This window comes from Buceros rhinoceros, unplaced genomic scaffold, assembly GCF_000710305.1.
Source record: "Buceros rhinoceros silvestris isolate BGI_N320 unplaced genomic scaffold, ASM71030v1 scaffold37936, whole genome shotgun sequence".
NCBI lineage: Eukaryota > Metazoa > Chordata > Aves > Bucerotiformes > Bucerotidae > Buceros > Buceros rhinoceros.
The window spans coordinates 1-12,767 of NW_010418810.1; the positions used below are offsets into that span (position 1 = coordinate 1).

At 39.5% G+C, this 12,767-nt stretch overlaps 1 protein-coding gene across 1 annotated transcript in view; it reads left to right on the plus strand.

Moving 5' to 3' along the window:
* Positions 1-2,384: 2,384 nt before the first annotated feature.
* The window catches only part of UGGT1 (UDP-glucose glycoprotein glucosyltransferase 1), a 39,433-nt gene continuing 29,050 nt past the window's right edge, over positions 2,385-12,767 (plus strand). The window contains exons 1-10 of the mRNA XM_010138674.1: positions 2,385-2,509; positions 4,241-4,323; positions 4,876-5,006; positions 5,810-5,922; positions 6,828-7,002; positions 8,276-8,372; positions 10,106-10,184; positions 10,400-10,500; positions 11,022-11,121; positions 12,227-12,287. Coding sequence (XP_010136976.1) covers positions 2,385-2,509; positions 4,241-4,323; positions 4,876-5,006; positions 5,810-5,922; positions 6,828-7,002; positions 8,276-8,372; positions 10,106-10,184; positions 10,400-10,500; positions 11,022-11,121; positions 12,227-12,287 — 1,065 coding nt within the window. The remainder of the gene's footprint in view (positions 2,510-4,240; positions 4,324-4,875; positions 5,007-5,809; positions 5,923-6,827; positions 7,003-8,275; positions 8,373-10,105; positions 10,185-10,399; positions 10,501-11,021; positions 11,122-12,226; positions 12,288-12,767) is intronic.

Consider the following 12,767-nt stretch of genomic DNA (forward strand, 5'->3'; position numbering starts at 1 on the left):
CAGTGCGACGGGGGAGGCTTCTGTGAAACGGGCTGAGGGCTCGCTAGATGGAACAAATTATTTCTGGTCAGAGCTCTTCAGGCATGCGATTTCGGATCAATCAGTTAAACGCCGCGTGTTATTTCAGTGTCTAGTTCGGCAACATGACACCTGCCCTTTGAAAGGCGGGCTCTCGGAGGCTCTCCGGGCGTTACCAGTGATCTTTACCATTCGCTACGCTCGGTTCAGACAGTTCTTCCTTCAGCGCTGGGGCCCTGAGGCCGGGAGGTGACATCTTTGTCCAAGCAGCAGGTCTTCTCTTTTTCTCTCCCCTGAAGTGGAGCGTTTCACCCCCTGGCAGCCAGGCAGACCTCACAGTATATGGCAGAGGTCACTGCTCACACAGTCCCACGGGACCCGTGGCTGCGGGACAATTTATTCCATTCCCTGAGGCTGCACGTGCAAATTCCCAGAAGTCAACTGTATTTTAAACTGAGTAACTGGAGGAAGTGTTAAGGAGGAAGAATATCCTTTACAGTGTCTTAATTCAGATTGGGTTTTGCTTTGGTACCTCGCACAGAACACAGCTGTCACTCAGCTCCTCGTGTCACTTAGACCCATTCATGTGCCTCTGACCTCGTTTGTTCTCCATGGTGCAGTCTTCTTTTTCTTTGAGTTACTGGTCTTCCCTTTGTGTTATGGCTCTCATTGTTCAGGGAGTGTAGATATTTCTAATCTGGCAGGGTTTCAGTTGGCTAAATGGTGTCAGGTGACAAATATGTCTTTTTTTTTCCCCCTGTTTCATATAGAAAAATGCTTTTACTGCAGCCTTTCACAGGGCGGGAAAGCAGCGGGGGGAGAGCAGCGAAAGGGTTTTACTCATACGAATGCAGTACAGGATGTTTGTTTTCACGTTCCAAACCACTGTGTGTGACTTGCAGTGAATAAGCAGGACCCGATTCCAGGAGGAACTGCAAACCTTGGGGGTTGTGTTGCTTTTGCTGGAAGCCGCGGTTCCACTGCACAAATATTGACAGAGCTTCCCCCTCTGCACACAGCAGGTGGAAGCTGTAACTGTTCTGTGTCGTGCGATGCCATCTGTCCGCTTCCCAGGTGCAGCGGAAAACAAATGTCGCACGCAGCTGAGCAAGCTGCTCTTCGTGTATTGTAGCAGGGCATTTCTGTCCTTACCCTGACAGAAAGGACGCTGAGATAGATACAGGCAGAGCAATAGGTGAGTGAGTGCTGGAGAACTTCTAGCTGGAGTAGTCTCAATTTTTCAAGGCAGTAGGATGAGGTGGTTTGTCTCCATATATACAGGTAGAGCTATAGCTGCACACGTAGAACACATTTGCAAAGACTATTTTTGACATCGAGATCATCATAAAAAAAGAGACACGAGTTAGATCCTGACAAGGTGTTGGGTGTGGTACACCTGGAAAATCTGGCTGGTTTTCAGTTGCGGGGGGAACTAGAAAATGAGTTAGCCAGAAGAACAAGGATTGAGAGAGCGCCTGGGTGTCTGTTGGGTATGTGGTAAATGCACTCTAGAGGGGGGAAAAAGTCGTGCACTTTTGGAGGCTGTAATGGAAAGCTAACAGGAGAATTCAGGTGTTCTGTAAGCTCAGGAGTTGTGGGCAAGGCCATTCCACTCCACTGAGTGTTATGGTGTATAGGTCAGAGAATGTAGAGGCATGGAAGTACCCATGAAGGACAATACAGGAATGGCATAATTTCCTTTTTTTTTTTCTTAATTTTTTTTGGCTCATTTCTCGCAGGAAGTTGTCTCATTTGAGTCTGTCTTCATTATTTCATTCATTTTTCAGCTTCTAAAGTTGGTGGTACTTAGTGCACCCAGGAAATGCTTGTTTCTTCATTCCCCAGAGAAGAAGTCTGCTGTACCCAGCAGAACCTGAAGGGCTGACTAGGGAACCCGAACCTCCCCTGGCTCCTCTGACACTGGTTAGTGCACCTGCGGATGTGGCTGTCAAACACAAAATGTGGCTGTACCTCCCCTAAAATGAAGGGCGGGTCTGGTTTCCATCTGATCTGAAATATGTGTTGTTTGTTATACTGCTCCTTAAAGCAAGTAGCACCTGATGTGGGTGTCCCAGAACAGAAGCAAGATTGTTTGGAAGTATAGGTGCAGAGGAAGCTGGAATTGATGCAGATTTAATCGCAGCTCAGGAGTCAGCTCTTAAAATTCTTGTCTCTTTTTATGTTTTCATAGTATTTTTGATGTAAGCCCAGGTGGGACTGACATATCAGTATTGATGTATTGCATTAAATGGGCCACGGGTCTTAAAGGATGCCTTAATAAATTTGAGTGAGATTCTGTATTTATAAAAAGAGACAATGCAAAACTAACTTTTTTCCCTTCATCTTTTTTAGGCTGCTTATATAAAATGGGAATACTTATTGCAGTTCTTGGAATCTGGTTCAGCTCTTCTCTTGTAAAAGGAGATTCTAAGGCTGTGACAACATCCCTAACCACAAAGTGGTCTTCAACTCCTTTATTACTTGAAACAAGGTAAGGGCATTGGGATTATTTTTGTTGACAAATGAGAATATCCTTAGAGGATTAAGTAATGTCTTCTCTCTTTCATTTATTTCATGGTGCTTTGGGTTCTGGGTGTTACTGATTCATTGGCAGTAGTAACAGCTGAACATGGTCATTGCTGTGCTTGGGGAAATGGGATGAGTATTTTAAAGACGACAGTAATTTTTTGCATGATAAATTCTTTCATCGTGCATTAATAACTGTGACTGATTCCACAGTAAGTATTTGTTGCCTTATGAAGTTTTACTCACAGCACTAGATGGAGAAGGTTTAGCATGGTCTTGTAAGATTCCACAGTAAACTATTTTTTACTTCAGTGATGACAGTAGGTTTTGATACATTGTTGCTTGTGTATGTTTAGCTTAGTTAACCTTGAGCTTAACTTTGTTTGCATGAGTTGTGCATGGATTCAAGTCAACTGTTCTGTTAAGAGATGTGTGGGGAGATTTCTTCTGTGGTATTGAAGACTTTTGCTTATTAAAAGATGATACTTAAAAAGAAGGAAAAAAGAAAGCAAAATGCTGTCTTTTCTACCAGTCAGCTTAACCCTTCACAAGTTCTGAGGTGTTTTAATTCGGAGGTGTCTATGCAAAATAAGACACTTAGATTTTTGTGTGAGAGTGTGTGCGTGTTTAAGTTTGTATCACTTAAGTGTGTTGCCACATAGGGAATTCTGCCTGTGTTATCGCAGACTGTTTCACGTGAAAGTGGCTGAGCATCGATAGGTTTTGTTCAGCTGGGCATGGCTCTGGGTGGTAGGACAGGTGTGCCCTAGGTGAAATTACTTTTCTGTAACCTTCTCTGTAGAAGCTGAAGTTTGATGACTGAAAAATCCGTAAGCAGTAAAATGCAAAGCTCAGGGTTGATGCCAGGATTTAAATACCCACAATGCGAGACATTTGCTGGGGAACAACTCACCCTAAGAGACTGTGAAATAGTGAGCAAATAATCAAAATAAAGTGCCAAAGGCTTGATATATAACCTAACTGTTATATTTGGAGACTTTGAGGAGGTAGGGTTGTTCATCTGCGGTGGACTGCAGAGTGATGCAGCACTGCAGTTCAGTCCACTTAACCCAGTACTGCAGTTCAAGAAGTACTTACCCCTTAGGCCAGAACAGGTTGAAATGGTCACACAGGCTGTTGTGCCAGGTAGTGGGCTCCAGATCTTGTGTTGCAGTGTCCTTCAGCATGTGAAGCATGTTAAAAGTTTAGATGCAATAAAGTATTTCTTGTTAGCAATGCTTAGAGATTTCTTTTACTATCTAACATTGTATACCCACCTAATTGTGCTTAAAATATGAGGAATTACAAAGTCAGGATGTGAAGCTGTGACTTCTCCTTTGCTCATTTAAAAACAAAATAAACAAAAAAACGCCACCAAAGCCAGTAGTTCTGAGAAACTACAGTTTGTAACAGCCAACAAAAATGTATGTTTCTCATAAAAGATAGCTAGGAAAGAAATGTGGTGGGGAAGAGGGCGCCCAGCACGTGCGCTGCTGGCTGTCAGCAGTCTTTGAGAGATTAACAGCTGCTTTAGAAGCTTCTTTCATGTCCTGGTTACTTTTTTAAGTAACATACAGTTTTCTCATATAGGTAAACATCTGGTAGGAGCTAACTTTCTGTAAAGCTTTACAAAGTATTAGCATTGTAAATTGAGAGAAAATTCACAGACCCGGCTAACTCTTCTCTCCTTACTCAGTGAATTTTTATCAGAAGAAGGTCAAGAAAAATTCTGGAATTTTGTTGAAGCCAGTCAAAATATTAAGACAACTGAACATGATGGTAAGTTTTCATAATCTTTTTCTTGATGATGACTGATAGGTGACACAGTTGAAAAATAAACTAAACTGTTTTGTCTTCCGTTGCGTAACGATTGTAAAAGTCAAATGACGACTGATTTCAGTCATGTTTTTACTGTGAAGCTCTCAAGGCTTTTGGATATGTTTGACAAAAGCTGTAGTGGACGAGTCTGAAACATGTTTTGTTTGCTGGTTTCTGTTTCAACATGAAGTATAAAATACTACAAATGCTTTTTCTCTGTGTTTCTATTTCTCAACTGAAATTAAAGGGAGCTCTTAACTGTTTCCTCCTTCCCCAGCCTATGTTTGCATCCTCAGGAAAGTAAGTCAGTCATTCTCAAGGATCTCTGTTGAAGTTCACTCTCATCCATCTGTAGAAACTGGCTGTAATGAAGATTGAGGAGCACGGTCATGTGCATATTTACAATTAATGTCATGGGGCTTCTGGTGGTGTGAAATCACAGCTAAGACGAAAAGCCCCTCTTCAATGAGGATATGGCATGGAAAGATAACTGCCTGTACTTTGACTTTGCAGGTGGTGATTATTCGTCTTACCATGAAATGCTGAAAGTAGCTTGTCAGAGTCTGTCACCTTTGCAGCAGAATTTGTTGAAATTCTCCTTGTCTTTACGCTCTTACTCTGCAACAGTTCAAGCTTTTCAACAGGTTAGTACAGCACAGGGGAACTCCTCAAATATTTGTAGAGCATTACGTAAGGCTCAGGAAGGAGTAGGAGACCTTTCAGAATATCAGAAGTTTTGAACCATTCAAGTGCTTCATGCCTCTGAGCTGAAGGGTATAAGTATTCTAATTTCACTGGGTGCCAGATGTGAATCCATCTGTCTAGAGTAGACTAAAGAATTGGGATTTTGAAACGTCTGCATATCTTTGATAACTGCTGCACTAAAAAATTTGTAAAGATTTTTATGAGGAAAAGCCGTATGGTTCCGTTGGTACTTGTGATGCTGCTGCTGTTCCCATTACTCAGTTGAACTGACCTGAATGTAGTAAACCGTGAATATATTGCTCTAATGGTTAGAACCCACGAATGGAAGTTTGCTGTACGTTTGCAAACTTGCAATTTGCAAATCGTCTCACATTATAATGTGCTTTGTCTAAGTAATACAAGGAGACATCTTCCTGGAATAATTGTATCTGTCGATGTTTAAAAAATACAGAGGTTTCTGATGTGTAATGCAAAAACCCAACCAAGAAATCCCCAATTACAATCCTTACTTTTTGTACCTGGAACTAATACTACAGGTAGTAGTAATAGACTGGAAAACCATTTACAATAAGTTAAGAGTTAATTCTAAATTTTGCGATTTTTATCTTGCATTTAAATGATAATAAGCAGGGAAGAAGTACTAGTTTAGAATGTAGGAAATGGAAGAAGAGCAGTTCCTACAGAGCTGTGCTGTTACCGTTTTCACGTTCTAAGGGCAAACATTACAAATATTTTAATACAGATAGCAGCAGATGAACCTCCACCAAAGGGCTGTACCCTATTTTTCGCTGTGCATGGGGAGAAGACCTGTGAATTTGACTCTCTTGGAAACCTTTTACAGGCAGCTTCAGAAAGGTATCTACTTAATTTCCCGTCATTGGATTAGCTCTAAAATTAGTTAGAGGTATTGCTGTAAAGAGTGATCTGGGCCGTGTATTAAAATGATAGTTAATACAACAGAGATTGTTTCATGAGTGGCTTGAAGCATGCAGGGTATTTTTTTTTCTCCGTGTGATTTTCTCAGCATTAACAAAGAAAACAATTACCACACACTATATTCCAAATTTAGGTTTCTTTACAAGATCAGAATTGGATTGTAACTTTTAGTAACAAAAGGAAACCATAAAATATAATACCTCTTTAGAAAAAAAACTCTTAAATTTCAGTCTGTCATCATAGTAATCATGGTAGTTTTGGTTTTATAAGCATAAAGGGGTTTTTTGTCAATGTGCACACTTGGCATCTGTAGTTCATATACTATTCTTCTGACTCACTGGGGATATTTTAAATATTTAATTGTATTTTAGACAAAACTTAAAATGAGAAGTTGAAAGCAGTCTTCTCATAGAGTATTTTGTTTGTATACTAAGCCAAGGAGAGGGTCCTCTTGAATTTGAGTTCCTGGAACATTTGCACTGTTAGCCTTTTATTTTTTTTATACAGAATTTATTAATCACTATTGGGGAAAAGAACAGTTAATTGAAAATTTAAGAGAGTGGTTGGTTTTTAAAATAAGGATCATACTAGATTTAAGATAGCATCTAGCGACTTGTTTCATTCTCATATTTCCATTTTTAACAAAGCTTTGTCAACATGTATTAAGCACTGCTGACCTTGATAATATGTGGGAATAGCTTGACATATGTATTCAGTGAGGACAGGAACAGTGATTAAACATGAGGAAAAGAAATTTTGCATCTTGCATCGAGTGAGGAAATGCTGCGAATCACAGTGTGATAATCTTCAATGTTTACTCCTAGGCCAAAGCCATTTTTATTCAAAGGGGACCACAAATACCCAGTGTCAAATCCTGAAAGTCCTGTTGTCATACTGTATGCTGAGATTGGCTCAGAGGAGTTCTACAGATACCATAAGAAACTTGTTTTAAAAGCTGAGGCAGGAGAAATCACTTATGTCCTCAGGCACTATATCGCTGTAAGTATATTTGTGCGTTGTATCAAAAGTATTTGACATGGAGAGAGTAACTAGCCTGGGTTTTAAAAAAGAAAAATAACCTCAGTTCGTTCCCTTCAAATGGACACTTGCATCATGTATTGCTGCTCGATGTGTATTTGGAATACTCCAAGCTTATTTTTTATTCTGGGTAGCTGAGGAATTCAGAGTATTTAAAATTTCACGGTTGTTTAAATAAGAGGTCCATTTATAAATTACAGAGTTTAATATAAAAAGTTGCTCTCCCTATATTAGATTATAGGAAATAAATAGTAAAAACTTTCCGGTCAGGCCACTTAGTTACTTGAGATTAAAAACAGGGATTAAGGTACTATTTTAAAATGAAAGGCATTGGTTTTGTAGCATTTTTATTACAGAGGCACGTACCAGTCCTAGTGCAATTTATCCTGGTTTCCATGTTCCCCCCCACACCGCCCATAACCACTGGGTTAGTGTTGTAACTCTACATTTCAAAAGCTCTGAGAAATCTGAGTTGATTTTTTTTCCTAATATTGCTTAATGTTGCTGAAACCTGCAGTGTAGCAGGTAGTAGCCAGACTTGAATGCGAAAAAAGCATCAGCTGTTTCACTTCTAGTGACATTTGCACTTTTGATAAAATAAAGTCAGACCTCGCATACGTCACTTTTCTTTTAAAAAGTAGTTTGTTTACCACTTTTGGGAGGAGTACTTACCTTAAAAATTAAGCGTATTACACAATAGATCTTGATACAGGTGTGTGACTCCTGTACACTTCAAAATGCTTTTAACAAGTGATCATGTTAATTTTTCCCATTAAAGTCAGAATTGTGCATCTCTCGTCACTGATTTATCCATTTTTTGTAATTCTCTGCTAAAGAGAGTAACTCTAAAGTGACTGTTTCATTTTTGAACATCCCAGCTGAAGTTGCTTTCCCTCCTCGATCTGATTTGACGATGTGATTACCCTGCTCTGCTTGGTTTACGTGCTGAATCCTGAAAACATTGTGTTGTGTTCCTTTTTGCTTTGGGGTTGTCAGTGGTTTTTGGGTTCCTAGATCTTTGCTCCCTGAATTACAAGGAATTTTGTTGAAATGCAGTGGGACAGATAATTATTTCAGTACTGTAGAATCACTCACTGGTTTTGTTTCTCACGCATTACCAGTTGTGTCTGAAACGTTACCAGCCTGAGATTTCTTAGCTTTGGGAAATGGCCGCTTTTAATCAGTACATCAAAACAAAGAGTGGCGATGTGGTACTGTTTGCTTTTCCTTACAGAATCCCAGTGAAGAAAAAGTCTACCTTTCTGGCTATGGTGTGGAACTGGCTATTAAAAGTACAGAATATAAGGCCAAGGATGATACACAGGTCAAAGGTGAATTATTATTTTAATTATTTTAATGTGAACATTTTAATTTTGCAAAGATAATTTTATATTTCTTTTAACATGAATGAATGACTGAATTGCAGATCTTCTTTCTTCAGCTCTGAAATCACTTCTCTTTCTCTCTCTTGGGATTACGTTCTTTACAAAGCCTGTCTTTGCCCTGGCGCTTGTCTTCTGTCTCTGTGAAATGCTGGGCACACTGGAGGCAAGTCTCTGGACTAGATCTTAGCAGTGGCACTACTAAGGCAAACAGTTTTTTACTGGATAACCAGATTCTCTGCAGATACAGAGCAGCTTCTCTGCCTTAATTTGCCTGATCTTATCCATCCTCAGAGCAGAATGCGTTACCTGTTCTTGTTCTTTGGAAAAACAGAACTTAGAATTCCGCATGGTTGTTTTGTTTCTGCTGTTTTCTTTAGAGGACTGATCTCTGTGTTGCAAACTCTCATGCACCTGCCAACAACATTTTGTTAGGATAATCTGTCTGTTTATACTTCTTATTTAGACGGTCACACAGGCATGTAAAACCGCAGAATTTCCTGCTTTTATCTTGGACTTAAGTAAAAGGAAAAAAAAATGCTTTGTTTTTGCTTTTTTTTATTTAGTTCAAGATAACAGTTGTGGAGAACAGAACTCAGATGTTGAACTGGGTTCTTTAGAAGCTGATAAAACTGCAAAATCCTGGGTACAGTTTTAAACTTTGACTCAGAATATTTTGCTACCATCTAGAGTACAGATGTGTAAAACTTCTGGTCTTTTTTGTAAAACTAATTAATTTTAAGAGAAACTAAGACACTAGAGGAGGTGATACAACTTAACATTTCTATTACTGCATAAGAATTTTCATTAATTTGTCATTAAAAAAACCACGCAAAAGCCCTGATGCTGTTTGTAGAATAGGGCATTGGAGGAATTTGTCTATTCATTTGGGAGTGGGGGGGAAGTAATTCCAGGGAAGATTTACTATTTGTAAACTTGTGAAGTTTTATACCAATATTGATGCAGTAATCTCAAATGTTTTACAAAATGGACACACTGTACTTGCATTACTGTGCGCTGCAAGTAGCTCATTGGTAGTAAGCTGCACGTTAGAGGTATGTGGGTCTCATCCAGCTCTGGTCTGATTCTGGGTAAGTTCTGACCAGGCACTGTCTTATTCCTGGCTGTGCTGTTTTGGCTTGTCCAGGAGCAAACACTCATGTAAAAGGTCAGGACCTTTAGTTAGGCCTGAGCAGAAAACATCTGGTCTGAGCTGGCCTGTGTCCATCTAGTTAGGAGATTGTGCCAGTCTTTTGCACATATTTTTTTTAGATGTTTAAGCCCAGAATTGGTCTTCACTTAGCTCTAAAATCCATGATAACAAATAGCTCCTAAAATCAGGGTGGTGTTCACAACGGAAGTTTAGCACTTACTCTACAAAGCTGGCATGTCCTGAAAGCTCCTAGGCCCTAGTGAATTCCTCTGCAAGGCCCAGGTCTCTGGGATTTCCATTCATCTTAAGCTTTTCCTCCTCAGTAATACAACTTGGTTTTATTTCAGCTGTTACTGTGTTAATTTATAAACGTAAAGTCTCTTAGATACAGGTTTAAAAGTAAACCTGAAATTTGCCCTTTTTTTTCTCCTTTTTAGTTACTGCAGTGTGGTTTTGTTAAACCAATCGGCATGAGTGTGAGAAAGGGTTCTGAATAGCTGCTTCATAGTGCTCTTCTCTGTGTTTACAGCCACAGATGTGAATGCTACAGTAATAGATGAAAATGACCCTATAGATGAAGTGCAAGGATTTCTGTTTGGAAAACTAAGGTAAAACTCAGTTTAAGTTGTTGATCTTTGTCCTATCAAAAAACCTGATGCAGAGATGCTGGGTTTTTTTGCTTTGTTACTAATTTTTAAATGTCTGGGTGTTAAATGTCTGCTAGGTTAGCAGCATACTTTTTCGTATTTCTCAGTTCTTTGAATTAGCTGCAGACTTGCTTATAGGAAACCACAGAAGTTGTTTTATCCTCAAACCCTTTTAGGCAGTTGTATCCTGACTTGACGGAAGAGCTGAAAGAGCTGAGAAAACACCTGGTGGAAAGTACCAATGAAATGGCACCTTTGAAAGTGTGGCAGTTACAAGGTAATCTGTATGAAGACTTTCACTGCTGTAGTGCAAAAACTTAATGTGACTGTATCTTCTCGTGTTCTACGCAAATGAGGTTGCCAGTGGCTACAGTTGAGAGAGTCTGACTGAACTCTCGCACTGGAAAATACTGTATTTTGGTAGAGCCCTGTTGTAATAGCTTTCAGAAAGATTGTTTCCCAGCATTTCTGAAACAAGGTGTGTTTTCTATATTGTGAAGCAGTACAGTGAGTCACTTGCCCTTAAACTGACTAATATGATCTGCTAAAGGCAAAAAAGCAAAGAAAATGTGAAGTTTCTTTCCATGGTCATGTTCTTGGTTCATTTTGAAAGGGTTACTTACTTCAAGGCAACAAATAGAAGTGGAATACAAGGAAGAAGATTAACAAAAAGCGCACATAGAAAATGAATGTTCATAGGTCACAAATAAGCAAAAAAGTTGAAAGCTAAAGCTGAGATGACTCTGTATGGGTTTGTTTTCAGTTTAGAGTTTTCAACTTCCTTTTTTTCACTTCTAGATTTAAGTTTTCAAACTGCTGCTCGTATTTTGGCTGCTCCCCTTGTGGATGCTTTGATGGTCATGAAAGATCTCAGTCAGAACTTCCCTACAAAGGCCAGGTAACTAATTATGAGTTCTAGGAAGTTTTCTTACTGTCATTTTCTGGGCAGAACCTAAGACAGGCAGTGCTGTTCGGGTTAATGTCCCAGTTTTCATTTAGCTGGAAGCAAACACTGGGGAATGTTTATGCAGAGAAGTTTTTCAGCCTGTGGTTACAAAGAGGATCTTGCAGTGTTTTTCTTGGATGGCAGCTGATGTGGACTGGTGGAAAATTTGATAGAATTACCCATGCTATTTTGTGGTGAAATGCTTCTGAACCTTCTGCATCAAGTCCTCAATAATTTATTGGCTAGATTTTCTGTTCGGTGGCTTTAAGCTATTCACTGGATCCCACTCTTCTTCTGGAATTCACTTTCCAAACAGCCCAGTCAATCTCATGTCAGAGACTGATGTGCAATTCTACTGCTTTTTTCACTTTGTCAGTGACTGACTCGAGCCTAGTCAAACTAATTTCAAGAAATTCAGTCATAATCCAGCCAGTCCAACCAGTCTAGAAATATATTTCTTTCAATAAATTCCATGACCTGGGTTGTGAAGATTACTGTAGGAGCCCTTCCTTTTTGAGTAGGCAGAGATATACCCGAGAGTAAAAAGGAACTGAATTCTAGTCTTGTTTCCCGCTAACTGATGTTAAGATTGTGCTGTTTATAGCTTCTTAAGGTAGGCACTGCGCTCTCGTTGTGTTTTCAGTCAGATCTGTGAGCTGTGCTCACCCTTTCTGTGATGACGCAAGCATTAGATCCAGCGCAAGGAAACGAATGGGAACACACAATGAGAAGCAAAATCCCCCTGTGTGCTGCTGCCAGCCCCCACCTCTACTTCTCTGGCAGCTGCCCAGTTTTGTTATGGTTAATGTGAAATTAGACACTGAGAGTTGGCATGTGGTTAAGAGTTTTATGTTCTGTGGAATTATATAGTACAAGAAAAACTACTGCATCCTACTGTTTAATGGTGCCACAAAGTGCAAGGTCTTCTGATTGCGACTCTTTATACTAAGAGACTAAATATATTGATGTATTTGGTACAAAAAGTGGGATGAGTGGGAACCTAATCTATCTGTTAGATAAGCAGATGTTTCACGGCTTGATGTTTTTACTTCCGTAGAGCCATCACAAAAGCAGTTGTTTCTTCAGAACTCAGGGCAGAAATTGAAGAGAACCAAAAGGTAATGCTTCTAGAAAGCACTTACGTTTTAATATAAATTCAAGCTTTGAAGGTAGTGATTCTACTTAAAAGTTTACATTTTACTCAAAATCACGACCTGGTGTTTTCACACACAACTTTGTCATGGTATGCCCCTGGGAAGGAAAGAAGTGGATTTTTCAAACATGGATTAGGAATGAACTTTAGCTTGTTTGCTCAAATATGAAAATATAGGTCATAAATTCTTTGCATGAGATCAACGTGTTGGGGAATGATGATTTGGGATTTTGTTCACAGAGCTGCCCCTGCAGTGGTTGTTCCCAGTAGTCAAGTGTTCTGATAGTTATTTGGCAAGCATGTGCTGATGTGCATGAAAGTGACCTGCGGTTCGGTGTCTGACCTCAGAATCTGGTCACTGTTTGTTTGTCTTTATTAAAGTAACTTTAAGTACAGTGAAAGCACTACGTTCATAACCTTGGGGAAAAATGTTTATTTACAGAAA